Below are 18,654 nucleotides of genomic sequence, written 5' to 3' on the forward strand. Positions count from 1 at the left end.
TGGGCAGTGAACTTACAAAGGTGGGCACGAGCCAGACTGCAGTATGAAGTAATTCAGAAGTGATTTAATAACAAGTGCGGTTATAATTATTTCCCTCACTGCCTCTGTTTGTTCACAATGCAGGCATACCTGCATGTATATGTCTCATGCAAGCCCACTGTGAATGATTCAATTACTCCTTGCTGTTTCTGAGCATGTGAATGCAGGAGCCAGTAAGATCCAATTTGGATTGCCCTTGGTTTGACATGACACAAGATAGAGGCTCTGATATATGCTAGCTAGGGAGTGGAAGTGTATTGCCTGCAGACCTGAGCTGTAGAGTGTAGACCTTGACACTGAGATGTGAAAGGATGGAGGCTGTACTACCTTCAGAAATTCTATTGAACCTTTTCAGCAGGAAAATGCTGATTAAACCTACCAGAGCAATGCCCTTTGGTAAGAGGGGTAGTCAGCAGATTTAGTTGCTAAGGGCAGAGAACGTTCTGAGCAAGGACTGGTCCTTTGATCTTCTTGAGAAGAGCCCATTCAGAAAGACCTTCACGCTTATTGTGCTCATGTTAGGAGCATTCCTACTGCAGCCAGCCTCATCACTGCTGGTCGAGCCAGGATTGATATCACTGCCAGTCAGTCTCCCAAAGGCGAGGGAACATCACCTCAAGTCTGCACACTGCTAGAGAGATGTGGGTTTGCCTGAGACCTGGATGACTTCCTATGTGCTGGGAACAGAGAACGAGCGACTTATCCTGCGGCAGCTGTCTGTCCAAGGAGAAGCCTGGCCGCGTAGTCCAGGGGGAGGGAGAAGCAGGCATGAAAAATGGACTGTTGTTGGAGTGTGAACGGAGTTTTGCCCGAGTATCTGCCGGACTCCCCGAGTATACTACACAAGTCAACATATATCTCACACCGGTAAGTATCTCCAACTTACCGATGTGCCCGCTCCAAAAACCACCACAGAGGAAGACCAGTCTGCATCTGCTGCACCCTAAGGACTGAGAACCTACACTGGAAGAAGGAACCCGCAAGTCATGCGTGCAGGATATAGTCGATGAGAACGCCTTTGCCCGTGCTTCTGCAGCTTCCATCAGCATGATATGGAGTGAAGATTGCTCATATCATGCGATTAAAGTCTGTACATCTGCGATTGGTGTTCCCAAGTGCACTACACTGCAAGTAAACAATAATGCGTGCACAAAGAACTGACTGAGAGTTTGACTTCCAGATTCTTCTGGTACCTTGCTGAGAATAATGCAACCCACTTCAGAGCAGTGCCTGGTAAAAGCATACAGACTGACATACGAGCCACGGAACTCAGGAAACCGGGGGGCATATTACCAAGCAATTGCTTGGTTAGAGACAAAAATTTACTGCTGAGCTGCGGCGATTTTTATCGCTGATAAATCTTGGTATTACCAAGGTTTATCGCAAATGCGATAAAAAACCGCCGCAATGCATGAATATCGCTGAAAAGTCAGCGATATTCATGCATTACCGAGCTAATGCTCTTAGCCATGTTATCCACCTCCCATTGGATAACATGGCTAAGAACTGCTCAGGGCAGGTGTTAGCTTTTGGAGATATTCGCGCTTAACGCGAATATCTCCAAAAGTTGGTAATAGGAGATAGCGATGTTAGCGACTGTTTCCAGTCGCTAACATCTTGGCACGCCCACTTTGCATGTCATTAGTGATAAATATCACTGACATGTAAAGTGGGGCCCAAGATGGTCGCTATCTCCTACTAGCTGTCGCTAACTGGTGTTAGCGACAGCTAGGTAATAGGGAGATAATTTTATCTCCCCTTTCTTGGTTTTTAAAGCCAAAAAAGCGGAGATAACCCCCTTGATAATATGCCCCCTGGTCTGTTTCATCCTAGTGAGCCTGCACCTCTGCTTAGACCTGAAGCTTCTGTCTGCCTCTGTAGTAACCCCATAAACTCTGTAGAATACCTTCCCTATTGTGCTGCATATTCCCTTTCTATAGAATTGAGTTGTGATGTGATTAAAATAAATGTATTTTTCTTAAAAGAAAAGCTCTGGGCTGGACATTCCCTTATTGTGTCCATTGTTTGACTGCTCAAGTTCTGAGTCACTAAACTTTACTTACCTAAGACGCCTTGAAGTGCTCACCCTCGTGACCCTGAAGGTCAAGTTGAGAAGGGGAGAGGTGTGCCGTCGTGGCCAGGGTGACTGACGCTGTGGAACACGGTTCAATCCCATGCTCTGGTGGCAGGGGTCTGCCCAGCACCATGCAACTCTGGGCAGTAGCTCGCTCATTCTTCCCAACGGCCCCAGCGCCAAGATACCCCTTCGGGCGTGATTCGTGCGCTATACAAGTACTGGATTTACATTTTACATTTGACCCACTTTGCAAAGCCATAGAAGGATAGACTATGGATACCAAAGGCAGATGACCACAACCAATACAGTTGGGGTTCGGTATTCCCTGCCTGCGCTGTGCACCCGTAAATAGGACACACGGCCTCTGATTCGCAAGGGCGAATCAGAGATGCTTTAAGGCATGGGCAAAGTGGGCAATTGCCCGGGGCCCTTATCTTCAAAGGGTGCCCCTTGGAAAGTGAACCTTTCTTCTATTCTGTCTAGTATCATTCTCTGTCTAAACCTCTCTCCCTCTCTGCCTGCATTTGTTTCTCTACCCAGTGTCATCTTGAGGCTTTTTCGCGTCCTGGCCATACATATTTAAAAATTTTCATTGTGACACTCTTAAAGTTTAACATATCATTTTGATTTTTGTGTCATGGTGCTGGCTTGAAAATGTCTTGCCCAGGGCCCCCAAAATACTTATGATAACACTGCCTGAAACATGCACACACATGTATCATGGCACGTGAGCATGAGTTGTGGCACAGAGAACCATTCTAAGTATACCGATCTAACATGGCAGACAGCCAAGTTAAACCAATAAATTAAAATGAAAGGGGTAAAACAGAGCAAAGCAAGTGAGAGGCACGGGCAGCGCTTTCCAGCTTCTGACCCTAGAAAAAAAAAAAGTTTTGAATGTGTGGCGGAGAGCAAGACAAGGAGTTGGCCAGGCAGGAATGGGTAGGGAGAGATACAAGAGCAAGGAGTCCGGCATCACTTTCTACCTGCAGGCACTTATAAAAAAAAAAAAAAAAATACATTAAAAAAAAAATTACAAAACACAGGGAATCAGCAAGGGGGCGGGACGCATGTGAAAGTGGGGGATAGTGAAATGAGAGTGTGCAGGGGGGAGGAGAAAGAGAGCAAGGATACACAAACACTCTCATGGAGTGTTTGAACAAAAATATAAAAAGAGGTCCCTCATGTCTGCAGTGGAGTTCATCCATTCAGAATACTATGAGACCGAAATGCTCAAGGGTGGGACAAAGACAAGAATAGGGATAAAAGCCATTGAATGAAGAGCCGAAAACTGAGATAGACAAAAAAGCCGTCCAATCACGAGCAGGGGGATGATTCAAAGCCCATTCTAAGTGAATGAAAATTATTGGAAATAATTGATGTTGTCAACAAACAGATAAAACTGACTCTAGCCAGACCTAAACATGCACAAACCAGCAGAACAGCTGTGCTGAGCTCGCAGCCTCACATCGAGTGTACAATGGCTGAGGATCTACTGAAAAACATTGTGGGGCAGATTTACGTTTCCTGGCTGATCCCAGCAAATCAGCAGGGATGCGCCAGGAAAGATGCGTCACGCAAGTTTAACCTTGCGCCACCACAGATGCGCCGCATTACAATGCGGCGCATCATGGCACAAGGGTAAACAGGTGCGTGTCGCATCTGCCGGTGTAAGGTTGGCGCAGTGCTGGAGTTGTGTCGCGGGCGCGATGCAACTCCAGCACTGTTCCAACCTGACCTATCCTCAACATGGTGCGTCATGCCTTACGCCTGAATCAAGCAGGTGCATGGTTTTGACGCAGCGGCGTCGGATAAGTGACTGAGTGAAACCTTGTAGATTTCACTCAGACACTTTTCTGAGGCGTTCCTGCGACGGAACGCCCCCCCCCCTGCGACGGAACGCCCACATGAAAACTGACGCAGGTTTCATGTGGCGCGGGGCTTTACAACGTGACGCATCTGCCTGGGTCACGTTGTAAATAGGGCACAACGTGGCGCATGGTTTGCGCCGCTGCTGCGTTAAAGAAGTGACGCAACGGTGGCGCCAATGTGGAGCACGGGGCACGTAAATCTGCCCCTGTATACATAAGTAAACAACACTCTCTCTTTCCCCTAAAAGCACCAAGGTTCTCTCTCATGCGAGGGACATGATGTATGGTGCAGTGATGGTGTTTGTGAAATCAGGATGCGGACTGCTCGCAGAATATGACCCCAGAGGGTTCCAAACCTCACTGACCTGCATCCAAAGCGTGCGGTGACATTCAGCCAATGATAAACATCCTCCAAGGATGCCTGGCATTAGCATAGGCTAATGGGGACGAGTGAAGGGCGCCCTATGCAGGGAAGCACAGCATCCTTTCACTCAGGAGCATCTGTATCAAGCTGAACATATAAACTGGTTTTCTAAAGACACCATTCAGCCTTCTAGAACAATCCTTGCGTCATCGGTGTGAAGAGAATTCTAAATTTCGCTTTTAATTTCATTGCCTATTGTCCATTGACTGAATGTGCAATATGAAATACTAATTATATACACATTAGGCAGTAGTGTCTCTTAAAAAGTGTTATCAAATTCCGATCTCTGGTTTCTGAAAATCATTGAAAAGGACATTGGAGAGCATTCAAAAGTGAAGCTGGCTGCCCCAGTCCAAGGATTATAAAAGGGGTGAATATTTATTGAACAGGGCAACGAGTGTCACTCAGGTGTTAGTTCGTGGCCAGCAGGTTGAGCATAGATCGGTTTAGGCGGGTTCTGGTAAATATTTTCTCAATCATCTATTTAATGCATACTTTATTGATTGCCAAGATGTTGCCGTGCAGCCTCTATTGAACCTCCAGGGCTCCCAACGGGGGGCTGCCTTGGCACTGGTGTTTTTCATTGATCCCCTGAGGTTGGTACCCAAGAGGAGAGGAACGGACAGTAAAGAGGATTGAAGGTAGGATAGATGGCAGGGGAAGTGGAAGGTAGGTGGGGTGAAGGGGAAGTTAGGGGGGGAAACAAATAAAGTAGGATTGTGGGAAGTTGGCATAGTGATAAATGTAGGCCTGAACAAAATGTTTACTACGCCAGAGTAATTGGAGTAATTTCAGTTATTACGTATTACTCGTGTGATAAGAAATTACGGTATTGCTTCAGCTTGAGTAATTAAGAGTAATTCGGGCAGAAATCCTATCGCAGGAGCACAAGAACAACAAACTAAGGGTCTCATTTATGAGCCTGTGCGTCACTTTTACGCCGCCGGTGCATCACTTTTTGTGACGCACCAGTGGCGTAAAAAATGCGCCTTGTTTTTTACAAAGTGAAGCATCTAGGTAGATGCGTCACTTTGTAAACCACTTTGCATAACATTATACCTGTGCCAGGTATAATGTATGCGAGGGGGGCGTTTAGACGCAAGAAAGGGTCATGAAAATGACGCAGTGAAATCTATAAGATTTCACTGCGCCACTTCCAAGACACAAATGCTTCAATTTCTTACGCCTGCCTCACAGCAGGCGTAAGACTGACGCAGGCCCTTTCACATAGGGCTTGCCCCATGTGAAAGGACACATTGCTGGAGTTGCGTCACTTTTGTGACACACTTCAGCAATGCGTCACTTTTGCGCCATACAGATACGTCAGAAATACTGACGTATCTGTAACTCCTTGCGCCATGATGCGTCATACTGTAAATGTGACGCCTCATTGGTGTCGCAAGGAGGGTGCAGAGAAAAGTGACGCATCGCTGTTTTCACGCAGCGATGCATCACTTTTCATAAATGAGGCCCTAAGAGAGAGAGTTATCTGTTAGCTACTGATGTTCTTGTCTGTAGCATTTAGTTTTATTTACTTTTGCACAAATTGCATGCTCTAACCCATTTTGGATGTGAGTGTGCATTTTAAATTGCACTAAATGATGAATTGCGTTTCTCACACAATCGCACATAATTACGAGTAATTTTTTCATAATTACAAGTAATTAGGCTAAAGAGAATTACACCAGTTGCGCTCATCTCTATATAAAGCTTCATTCCTTTGTGAAGAAGAGTGAAGTTTCAAGAGTTTTCCAGACTTTGTCCAAGTTTAGTTTCACTGTCTATGGGTCTCTACAGTTAGATTCCCGCCCAAGAATGGTATGACATCAGGCTGTAGGATAAAACATGCCCAGCAGGAGACAATTTCCTCCCTACTATTTCATTACCTAGTTCTTACTAGTACTAAGGTAGATGTTTGCATAAAACTTAATACAGGCAAAACCGAAATCATACTGTTTGGAAATGATACCAAATTTTTGGACACTAAATTGGTGGCCTGACTCTATAGGCACTCTCCCTATGCCCACAGAAAAGGTTAAAAACCTGGGACTAATAGTGGATGAGAGACTTACTTTTGGTGACCAATTAAAGGCATTGGGCCCGATTCACAGAACTAACTTAAGACAAAATCCTAAACTTACTACTTTTGGTATTCAGAATTTTGTCTTAAGTTTGTCTTAAGACAGACTTAAGACAAAATCCTAACTTAAGTCTGTCTTAAGTCTGTCTTAAGACAAACTTAAGACAAAATCCTAACTTCTGTGAATACCAAAAGTAGTAAGTTTAGGACCTTTTCTTAAGTTAGTTCTGTGAATCGGGCCCATAGGCATCAACAACAGCGCATGTCCTTAGAACAGTCAGGAAAATATTACCACTTCTACCTTCCGGTAGCCGGCAAACAGTGGTCACAGCACTAGTCATGTCGAGGCTGGATTATTGCAACAGCCTGATTTTAAATATTCCACAAAGATTCATGAATAAACTCCAGCTGCTGCAAAATGCAGCCGCTAGACTTCTCACTGGTACGTCCAAGTTTTCTCCTATATCCAAGGAAATAAAAGAATTGCATTGGCTATCAGTAAGGAATCGGGTGCGTTTTAAATCTCTTTGCATGGTTTTTAATGCTCTTTGGGGTACAGGACCAGACCATCTAAAACGTCAATTCCGTTGGTACATAGCAAAAAGAACGCTTCGTTCACAAGGAGCCAAGCTGGTTTCAGTGCCACACACAAAAAAAGTTTGGTGGGGTGGTAGAAGTTTTGCTCTCTGTGTGGCAAAACCTGGAATGACCTTCCGTTCCACCTGAGAAATGCTACTGAGTTGTTAACATTCAGGTAAGGTTTAAAAACCTGGGCATATTATCAAGGAGGTTTATCTCTGCTTTTTTGGCTTTAAAAGCCAAGAAAGCGGAGATAAAAGTATCTCCCTATTACCTAGCTGTCGCTAACACTAGTTAGCGACAGCTAGTAGGAGATAGCGACCATCTTGGGCCCCACTTTGCATGTCAGAGAAATGTATCACTAATGACATGCAAAGTGGGCGTGCCAAGATGTTAGCGACTGGAAACAATCGCTAACATCGCTATCTCCTATTACCAACTTTTGGAGATATTTGCGCTAAGCGCGAATATCTCCAAAAGCTAACACCTGCCCTGAGCAGTTCTTAGCCATGTTATCCAATGGGAGGTGGATAACATGGCTAAGAGCATTAGCTCGGTAATGCATGAATATCGCGGACTTTTCAGCGATATTCATACATTGCGGCCGTTTTTTATCGCATTTGCGATAAACCTTGGTAATACCAAGGTTTATCTGCGATAAAAATCGCCGCAGTTCAGCGATACATTTTTGTCTCTAACCAAGCAATAGCGATAATTATCGCTATTGCTTGGTAATATGCCCCCTGGTTTTTGATAAATAAAACTCTTTCCTTCCGTTTTTTGTGTAACGAAGAAGTAACTAGCGCCAGGACACCCTTAGGTACCTGTTGTACTTTAAAACTATCCCTAACATAACATGTAGGGCTCCGGTCAGCAAGCAGTAGCAGGAACATTTACCCGCTGCTACAGAAAGCCCCATTTAATCTTCTAGGTTTTTTAATCACCAGATTAGCATACCAAACATCTGGCACTATTTTTACAGGAATCGCTTGACGTTCCAAAGCATTTTACTTTGCAATTTTGTGCACCACTGGAAGGGAATAAAACAGAGCAAAAACAATGAGACCAAAGTTCCTCCGATGACCCATCAGAGGTGACCGTGAGGCCAGGTTGGCGGTCATAGAGAAAGAAGACACCAGAGTGCCTACTACAGGGTCTACTATCAATATCTCAGTTTTGACGTCCTTGAATTTCATAACGAATGCCAGGCACTCCCTCAACTACCCACAATGACCCCCAGATCTATTCTGGCACCATTCTTCCATCAGAAATCTGACCAGCCAATTTGCAAATTGAACAAAGGATTCATGTTTGGCATGAGGTTAACAAGGAAAATGTAAACATTACCTCATAAGAACAAATGCCCATGTTTGGGAAGAACCACAGAAATATTGGACTTTACCCTTTCATATATTTACATCTCTTTTTATCTTGATTTTCCAAATTGAAGCAAAACTAGACTTTTGGATGGACTGGAAAAGAAAATGAATTTAAAAGAGGTCTATACAGGAAGTCAAAAGGGATCTCAATTTTCAAATCATTATGTGGGTAAACATTGGACACTGGTGGGGGCAAAAGTTCAACAATGCAACATTCGCCCTCTGTATAACTTAAGCCTAATAGAAGCATATGTCAAAAGTCTCAAATATACAATTTTAAAGATGTACTCCAGCTGCCCCACTGATTGGACAAAAAAACAAGAAATCAGCAAGTATAGGACTGAATCAGTATTAGAATTTATATGTTGCACAAATGTATGCTTGAAATGGGCAACAGCAATACCATTGTTAGGGAATACATGCCAGGATATGGTGGCAAAACTAGCCGATTAGAAGACACATTGGTGCATCACAGTGCATACTGCCCCCTACCTGCACCTATCAGTAAAGACCTGACATACTGCTGCAATGTTTTCTGGAACAGTTTCTTGATACCAGCTACTACAGTATGTTCCTCGTGCCGGCCTTTCTCGTGTTGTTTAACGGGGAGCATCTAGAAGTATTAGAAAGAGGAAAGGGACTCACTGATTTACCAAGAATGACACATTTTGCTTTCACCAATTCAGAGTAGTGCATAATATGCTTTTATTGCTCGTTATAGACCATAAATTCACACGAGCATTTGCTTTTAGATATTGACAAGCTTGGGTAATACGCAAAGGAAATAGCAAGTGGGTTGCAGACGTAGATCTGTATTTGTTATTCCACACCCCGACAACCTTGCACTAGTGCTGCCCATTGCATGTTGGTATCGTATGTTATTCAAGTTTGGTGAATACATTTTCCTTATACAAAAGCCAAAATAACTGGGCTGAATATATGCGGGTGGGTGAGTGTTGAAAATAGGCCTGGGCGGCAAATTCCGTTCTGCTCGTGCATTTAGGTAATTTCACGTTTCACGGAGAATGTGGAATTGCCAAAAATTACACGATCCGCGGCTTCGTGGAATTTTTTGCTTGTTCGCGCTTTCAAAATGTGTGTTTGAAAGATATTTCTCCCCCAGCACGCAAACAACGTTTGCGAACAGGAAAAAAGCATTTTTGAACGTGTGGAACAAGCAATTCACGTGTTCGCGGAACTTTTGCGTGCTCGCAGAGGTTTTTTACCGTTTCACGGAGCATTGCGTAGCGCGACTACCCAAAGTCCGCCCACCGCTAGTTGAAAGTAGCGGGGTGTAAAGGGGAGGGAGCAACACAGCACCAAAAGAGGTGGGGTTTGTCAAAGCAGCATAGGGCTCAGGTGAGCGGTCATGTCGCATGGTCTAAGTGGCAGGTAACAGTGCAGGAAGCAGCAAAGGGTACAGGTCAAGGTCAGAGGGAACAGGTGAGTCCCAGGAAGAGCAGCATAGGGACAAGGGACAGCAGTACATATTGCCATTATTCAAAGTTCTATATGGTTCCTGATCACTGATGACTTAAAGTTTAATCTGCACATTTATTTCAAGATCTCATTCCAAGAAGTTGTATTTGAGAGCATTGCGTCTTTGGTGGGTTTAATTTAGTGGTTAAATTGTAGGTTCTACAGAGAGTAGAGTCATGTGATCACAGCCGGGCTAGGAGGGGTGCTATACAGAATCTAAGGTTGTGTCTCTTGTTCTTCAGCATCCGCCCATAGTACAGTGTTGTAAGGCATCAAGGAACACCACCTCCATGCTATAATGTCAACACCTCTGTGCATGATGAAACCCTTAACCTCATAATTTCTAACAGGTCGTAGACCACAGTGGGCCTTGGCATGGTCTGATACATCGCAGACACACTCTGGAGATCCAGGGCCATACACTACAAAACCCATGTTTCAGTGGATCAATGGTCAAAAGGTCAACGGGCGCAAATATCCATCTAGAGCCTAAATCTCGTCAGTCGGTTTCCATGGTTACACCAAATATTTACATGGTAATTTGATGAGTAAAAACAGCCTTCAAGATGCGAGCTATATAAGCTCCCTCAATGAAGTGTGGGCATGTCTACATTGTCACTGTCAGTGCTGGCTCCTTCTTTAGAGCGGAGGAGCATCGCCCCACCCAAAAAAATGCCCCCAAAAGCCCCTACTAGATGAAAAATAAAATGGTAATAAAGTTAATTTATTACCATTTTATTCATCCCCCCTGCTCATACCGAGGGTCAGGACGGGCGGCGCATTCAACGTGACGGCAGCAGGGAGGAGGGGGGACTGCCTTGAACACTTTTCAAAGTGCGCATGTCCCTTTGGCCGGCCGTCTTGTGATTGCCGGCCAGACATGTGCCCCTTGGAAGCCATAACCCAGCTGTCTTAAGACAGCTTGGTTAGAGCAAGTGGAAGCTTACCTAAAATGATATACTCTGTTCAGTCAGAGTGTGAAGAAGGGCCACACACAGAGAGGGACAGTGGGCGACTGGGCGTGCATGTCTGCCTGGGTGAAATTTGTGGGATTACCGTACACCCCCCGTCCCACTAACTGTAGTGAATTTCTATTCCCTATCATTGTGCACCCTCTCCTCTGGATATGGCCCATAATTTCATCGCAGGCAAATAACAGACTTTAATGACGCTTATAGAGGGTGTTAACCACTGATAACACCATGAGAAGAGGGCAATCTCACCTAATCACTGAAAAACTAGTCAGTATGTGGCGTTTAGATACATAAGTGTTCATAATTAAACTTGAGGCATTAATGTTAACCACGTGTTGAAAATCCAGTAGCAGCATTTTGTGCAGCTGAGCTTTCCTTATAAAGATATGTGCTTTTTTTCAAAGTATAATGTAGGTATTTCTGTTCCTAGACTTTTATGAAACTCTGCAAGAAATGACTAAGTTAAGGACAGAAACTTCTACCCACTAAACTCGCCAGGCTCCTGACACCGTTGGAAAATGAAAATGAAGGTGAAATACGGCAGTAATAAAAAAAACAAGATTAAAGGAAAATATTCGTGTGGACATCTGGGGGTAGCATTCTGATAGAGAAAATTGTCAAAATGTGAGCAGATAAAACTGGAGTTTAAAGTCGAAGCAGCGAAATATTCGCTCCAAATGTTGTTGCTTTGCTAAATCTGCATTCAGAGCGGTTTGTTTAGTTTTAATCACAAAAAATGCAGCTAAATACAGAGGCTAGTCTGAGAAAATACCCAGGGCCCGATTCACAGAATGAATTTAGGACTCAATCCTAAACTTACTACTTTTGGTATTCACAGAAGTTAGGATTTTGTCTTAAGTTTGTCTTAAAACAAACTTAAGACAGACTTAAGACAAAATCCTAACTTAAGTCTGTCTTAAGTTTGTCTTAAGACAGACTTAAGACAAAATCCTAACTTAAGTCTGTCTTAAATCTGTCTTAAGTTTGTCTTAAGACAGACTTAAGACAAAATCCTAACTTAAGTCTGTCTTAACTCTGTCTTAAGTTTGTCTTAAGACAAACTTGAGACAAAATCCTAACTTCTGTGAATACCAAAAGTAGTAAGTTCATTCTGTGAACACCAAAAGTAGTAAGTTCATTCTGCCAATACCAAAATAGTAATAAGTTTAGGATTGAGTCTTAAGTTAATTCTGTGAATCGTGCCCACTTTGCCTAATTGCAATGGGTCTGCAAAATGCAAATGCAAATTTGCTTTGGTGCAAGGTGTGTCCCAATTTGCACCTAATTGCGGTTCTGGAATCAGGAAAGAGAAATAATGTGCAATTTGGGTGTAATTTCGCACATTGCAAGCAACATTTTACACAATTTCCTTCCACAATTTGTGACAGATTTTTCCTGAGGCAAATTGTGCAATTTTCGACCAATTTGTAATCCTTGTTTAGGAGCAACTGGAATTTGCTACCAAAACAAGATGTGCAGCTCAGTCGTGATAAGGACCATTAGAATGTTAACAAAGTAAGTGGCTGGGATGCAAGGAGCACTGATTCTATACTATGGCCTGGGTGGACTAGATTGGGCAGCACCCATCTCCAGAAGATTTAAGAAAGCTACAAAGAAGTTGAGCTATACGGCTGTCAACTCACTTGGCAGGAAGTATAGGAATAGGCTGTGCTTAATTTGTAAAGAAATATGTGCTAGGAGGCCACTGAAGTGTGCACCACACATTGCCCCATCATGCTGCAAATTATAGTAACAACACAACTACTAACTATCACACTCCTGCAGTGTGACAATTCAGAATATTCCAGGCCTCCAAAGCGATAAGAATGGCTTGGGTGGCAGGTAATAGTCAATTTTAATGTATATTGAATTAATATTTTACTGTTGTTGAGGTCATCTCTAAATTAGACAGACAGTGCCACCTTGTGGCAGGCTGTCACGAGCGCTGGTTTTGACAATTAAGTGCTGCTGATGAGCACCGGAAACTACTGGCTCAAATTAAGCACTGGGACCAGGTCGATAATGATTCATATCAGTGCGCTATCCCTCAGAATCTATCAAGATAGGTAAACTGTGCTAATAAAAATGATCCAGAATGACACGTAAGGAATATATTGAGAAGGCATCTCAAGGAATCGACCACATAAGGTTGAAAAGGCTTCACAGTGGCAATATAAGTAAGATAGGCCAGCAGGCAAACCAGATTTAAGTTTCAAAAAAGCATCTAACAAAATATCAGCTGACATAAAGGAGAAGGTAGAAAGACACAACTGAGAGATTCCTCAAAAGAAGGAGCGAGAGGAAAATACGACTGTTAATAAAGTGATAAATGACTTTAATCTTGTAATAATCACAGAGCATCAAAGAAGTCATTAGGAGACATGACTGTTATATGAAGGCTCGATGGAGTTCTTTATTGGTTTTAAAATTATTCTCTGAGAGCTATTTGCTAAGAACATTCTAGAGGAGTTATATTCCTTGGCAATATTCTTCATTAACTTTTCTTATACTCATGCAAGACATACATATACATTTATCTAGAGTCAGGGATATAATTTTAGTGCTATATACTTTCATTGCGTGGAGAAGTGTGGCTCACTGGTTAGAGGAGGCAGACCTGGAAGCAGAGGTCAGCCCGGGACCAGGGTTCAATTCCCAGCTCGGCGGGGTCTTGAGTCCTACAATGTCCATGGACTCGACAATTCTGGCTCTGGTGCCTACTCGATTCACGGGTTCACACTCTGCGACTCTGGGCAATAGCTTGCTTAATCTTCACAACGGCCCCTCACGGCAGGATGCCTGGCTTTTACCTTGCGGATACCCTGCCGGGGTTATCTCACAGGGGAATACCAGGACGGGTTCCCTAAGCAAGCGCTTAGAAACCGCTCGGTGATTTGCGCTATATAAATTCCTGTACATTTACATTTACATCTACGCATGACACCGAAGTTACACCATTAGCTAATCTGCCAATTTATATATTTGTTTATGTATTTATTTATTTAGTGTTCCTATGCTGTACACTACTAGCACCCATGGGCATTTTGGCACTTTACATCAGAACATGACCTATACAGTGAAACAGAATATTGTATTTAACTAATAACCCAAAACACATCTCTTTGTGGGTCCATTTTATTTGAAGTTTCATAACTCAGTGAACACGCGGGAGGGAGGAAACTAGGTTGTGGAATGAGGTTGGGGTTAGTTCAATAAGCATACGTTCTGGAGGTAAGTCCCAATCAAGGAAGAAATGGAATAAACAACCCTTAAACCTCCATCAGGGTACATGTCAAGGACGCCCCCTATCCTCATTATTGTTCCTAGTAGCCATTGGCCCTTATTACTGATACTAAATGCATCAACTGATATTCCAGGCATCCCTTTTAATAATACCTCATACAAAACGGCTGCTTATGCAGATGGCATTCTAATTTTCACTCAGTCCCTAGAGTCTGCAATAGCGCAACCATGTCATGCATTGTCACCTTTTCTAGGGTATCGGGTTATTCCCTCAATAGGGATAAAACTCACATCTTACCGCCTAATATTCATTGTCATCCTGCAATGGGTGTCACATCTAACTTCCAATTTAAACCTACCCTCAAATATCGTGGTATATGGTTCTCCTGCGACCTCTGAGAATCTGTTTTTAACAATGAAGATAAAACTCTAAACAAAAGGAAAGACTTATTAGCGTCATGGTCCCCAAAAAACATATTGTGGTGGGGCAGATTTAAAAAAAACATCAAGATGATGGTGTCACTGCTGGTTAATTCTTATCATGCATGTTACCCACCGTCTTGTCGTATAGTTCCCACTAATCTGTAGGACCAGTGCATTTGTTGTACAACATAAACTTCGGGTGAGGTGCCCAGACTTATTCCGTGCACCCCCGCACGATATGTTGGCCTAGTGACTAGCTAGCTAACAGTGCCACCATACGCCCACCTAACCTTACCGGGGAGCGAATGGTTTCTGGCAACCACTGAACATGACAACCCTGACCACTCAGGGATCGTGTAAACAGATCAGAACCTTTTGCTCAGTCACTCATGCTTACTTGTGCTCAGAGAAATATACAGATAATACACAGTTGGACGTTTTTAATATATTTATTGAGCTAACATTATTCTTGTATAGAATACGTGTGTATCAGTAGACAGAAGCAGATGGAAATGATTATAAGCACCAAAGATTAAACAGTAGATACAGTTATACCATGATGCAGGTATATTATACAAGACAGTATTCAAGTGTACTCCTATTCTGCAAACCTCACTCTGTATGCATTTAGAATGTGTGGAGATGTGACATCAAGAATCCCCCCAAGGAACGATACAACCCAATTACCTGGTGGGAGAGAATGAAAGACCTCGTCTTGGTCATGGACTGGACACCCCTCACAAGATGTCAGATTGCTGCTTGCATGGACCCTCGATGTCAGCTGAAGTGCCTCCTCTGCTAATCTATTGGGGTGCCCTTTATTTATAATAGAAGGCAGCCTTGTGATGTGCGTATAGATTAGTGATGTTATGGATATGTAATTAGCCCGGTCGCCTCATGCATGAAGATAGAAAGACATATTTACATAAAGACATATTTACATTGTGCGTAGAAGGACCTTGCACATGATGTTCGAGACATTGTGATGATGTTCTGCATTGCTAGATGTGTAAACAAAGAAATTTTAGAGAAACAAATCCAACATTGCTGTGCACGCATATATGTAAAAAAGGTCACGGCAGAAATGATATTGTGAAAAATATGACAATGTAAATAAAGAGCCACTTCGCTACATGGACCTAACCAGCACACATAACAGTCTTTTACCAGCGTTCTTTCGAAATATTGATGAAGGTGGTTTCACTCTTTCTCTGGGCTAATAAAAAACACGGATTAGCCTCATGAAATTGAGATGCCCAAAATTGCCGTAGGCTGCATGCTCCCAGACAGGGCTTCTTACCTAACAGACTACTTGGCCTCCCAGGGTGTTTGGTATTTTGAATCTAATCCTCTTCTTAAACCCATCTGGCTTGACCTCAAGTCCACAATATGTCACTACTTCCAGTCTCATCCACACTGACAATGTCACAGCAACCCTATTCCCAATCACGCACAATCTTTAGAGACACTGTAGCCTCCATACTCTTCGTACATATAGTATTGAAAACGAGCATCCATAACTCAACTATGTCGTCCTTATGGTATAATAAGAAAGTACACATGTTGTATCCTAAGATTTACATTACTATGTGAATCAGCCTAGGTCTTTCTAGCTGCTCAGCAAGAGATGGTGACAGAATGTTGGTGTGCCTGTGATGAATGGAATGCCTGGGCATTTGGACAATTGGACAGTTGGAGATGGGCTGAGCAGCTTGGAAGGCTGCTCCTGGTGGGGCTGGCAGGGGCTAGCATAGGAGTCACTAGAGCTGGATTAGAGTTGTACCAGGATGATCCCTGTTTGATGTCGCTAGACATGGATTATTAAAGAAGACTTCAAGAAACCAACAACCTGACTACAAGTGTCTTCTTATACAAAGTACAACAACACACTCCTAACTCTCATGAGATCGGGCACGTATGGACTGCTAAAGAGACAGCAAAGATTTCTGACCTAAACGACCTCTCTGGTCCATTGCCATTCTCATCCTTACAACATAAACATAACCTGTCTAACCTAGACTTTTATGATTTTCTTAAAATGTTCTCAAAATTAAGGCAAATATCTCTAAATTGGGTCCTCTCCTCAACTCTCACCTCGTACAGAAAGTCCAACTGCTTCTCTTGCAAGGTCACACTGCCTCAAAGTTCTATAAACTGCTCATTGCTTCAAAATTTCCACATCATCCACCTCTAGAACAGAAATTATCCTCTTATTACTCCTTCAATAACCTTGTCCCACCAGACGTGGACACCTGGTCCAAGGTAGGCTCACAAATACGCCAACACAAACTGATACAGCTGCTGACCCAGACCAGACTTTTTGCTGCTCACTGCAAGTATTGGACCCTGGCAAAACTGTTTTGGTTAAAGTTGAAGGATGCTAATGCATGCTGAGCCTGCGACGAGGAACGCATGTTCATTTCCTGCACTCATCTACAACCCTATTGGCGAGTGGTGTCCTCACAGCTTCAGAAACGGTTTTGGAACGCCTATCCCATTATCTCTCCCAATCATCATCCTAGGACCCCTGATGGCAGACCCTCCAATTGACCTCTCTGCCATGGACCTTTCCCTCCTTGATCTTTTGCTCTCCTTCGCTATTAAAGTTATACTACTTGACTGGAAATCCACCAATAATGTATCCTATCATACCTGGTGGGCCTGGTTAACCTATCTACGAAGCACGCACATAAACCAATCTCTTACAAGAGGTTTCCCAGCACCCTTCCAGGGTATTTGTAATAGGCTTGATCTTTTTACTTGCGACACACACCCCAATTCGGAAATGTATCAACCACCTACTGACCATTAATCTTAATCATACTACCATACTTAAATCCATGATTCTTCCCGTACACAGTATCACACGACTCCCCCTCTCTTACTTGTCCTCCCATCCACCCTTCTTCTTTGTTATCACATCGGGACACTTGTGAAAGGTATACACCTGGCAGTTTCGTTTGCTTCACTTCATCCAGTCCTATTTACTGCCCATGGCTCTGTGACAAATGCTTCTGTTACATCCTGAGTACTGGACTTATGCCTGTTGTTATTTCATGTACTTGAAGTCAACATTTGTATCTATCAATTTGATGCAACTGTTGGGTTTTAGATGTCGACTTTTTTCTTCTTTCTCACTCCTCATTTCCTCAGTATTGGTTTTCATTATAAAACAGTGAATAAAGTTTCTTTAACAAAAAAAAGTATTTTTCGTTGTTGTTTCTTGTCAGTAAACCAGTGACCCAAGTGCCCACTTTAGAATGGCAGCAAAGCAGTCCATTTTGAGCTGCAGCACAAATACCTACGGCCTGGGTCATCCACACACAGGGTAGATACACACCTAGGGCTTGATTCACAGAACTAACTTAAGACAAAATCCTAAACTTACTACTGTTGGTATTCACAGAAGTTAGGATTTTGTCTTAAGTTTGTCTTAAGACAGACTTAAGACAAAATCCTAACTTAAGTCTGTCTTAAGTCTGTCTTAAGTCTTAAGACAAAATCCTAACTTAAGTCTGTCTTAAGTCTGTCTTAAGTCTTAAGACAAAATCCTAACTTCTGTGAATACCATAAGTAGTAAGTTTAGGAATTTGTCTTAAGTTAGTTCTGTGAATCGGGCCCAAAGGATTTTACTGCTTACTAAGATGCAGCAAAAACACGGCCCTTTGTAAAAAAGCATCTCCCGTACAATATTATGCTGTGCGTCTCTTTAAGTTTACCACTTGCAACACAACCTTCATCTTCTGACTCCTTTTATTAACACTCTACCTTGGGGGTACTGTTTAATTTTTTTAAGCAAAGGGACCCTATTCCCAGCCCGCACACTAAAGTAGCTTAATATTTAGCATTTTTATGGGACTTTGTTTCCAGGACATCTGGGGGCTACACACACAAAAGCCACTCACTAGTTTAAAACACTTCCTCTAATAAGTATTAGCGGAGTCAAAAATTTCGCCTTTGGGACCTATTAGTTTGCCAATGGTTCTTGTCATACTGCACAGCATTCCCAATGCTTTTAAAAAAGAAAATAAAGCCTAGGATGCGACCAGCCACATCATTTTGTAGGTGCACCGATCAAACAGGGAT

General features: G+C 43.0%; 1 protein-coding gene across 1 annotated transcript in view; it reads right to left on the bottom strand.

Moving 5' to 3' along the window:
- FAM194C (family with sequence similarity 149 member C) overlaps positions 1-18,654 on the bottom strand; it is a 127,955-nt gene that overhangs the window by 44,853 nt on the left and 64,448 nt on the right. Inside the window, exons 9-10 of the mRNA XM_086939571.1 lie at positions 8,942-9,062; positions 8,578-8,686 (exon numbers count right to left, since the gene is read on the bottom strand). Coding sequence (XP_086795697.1) covers positions 8,578-8,686; positions 8,942-9,062 — 230 coding nt within the window. The remainder of the gene's footprint in view (positions 1-8,577; positions 8,687-8,941; positions 9,063-18,654) is intronic.

The sequence above is a fragment of the Lissotriton vulgaris genome, chromosome 9 (assembly GCF_964263255.1).
Source record: "Lissotriton vulgaris chromosome 9, aLisVul1.2, whole genome shotgun sequence".
Lineage (NCBI taxonomy): Eukaryota > Metazoa > Chordata > Amphibia > Caudata > Salamandridae > Lissotriton > Lissotriton vulgaris.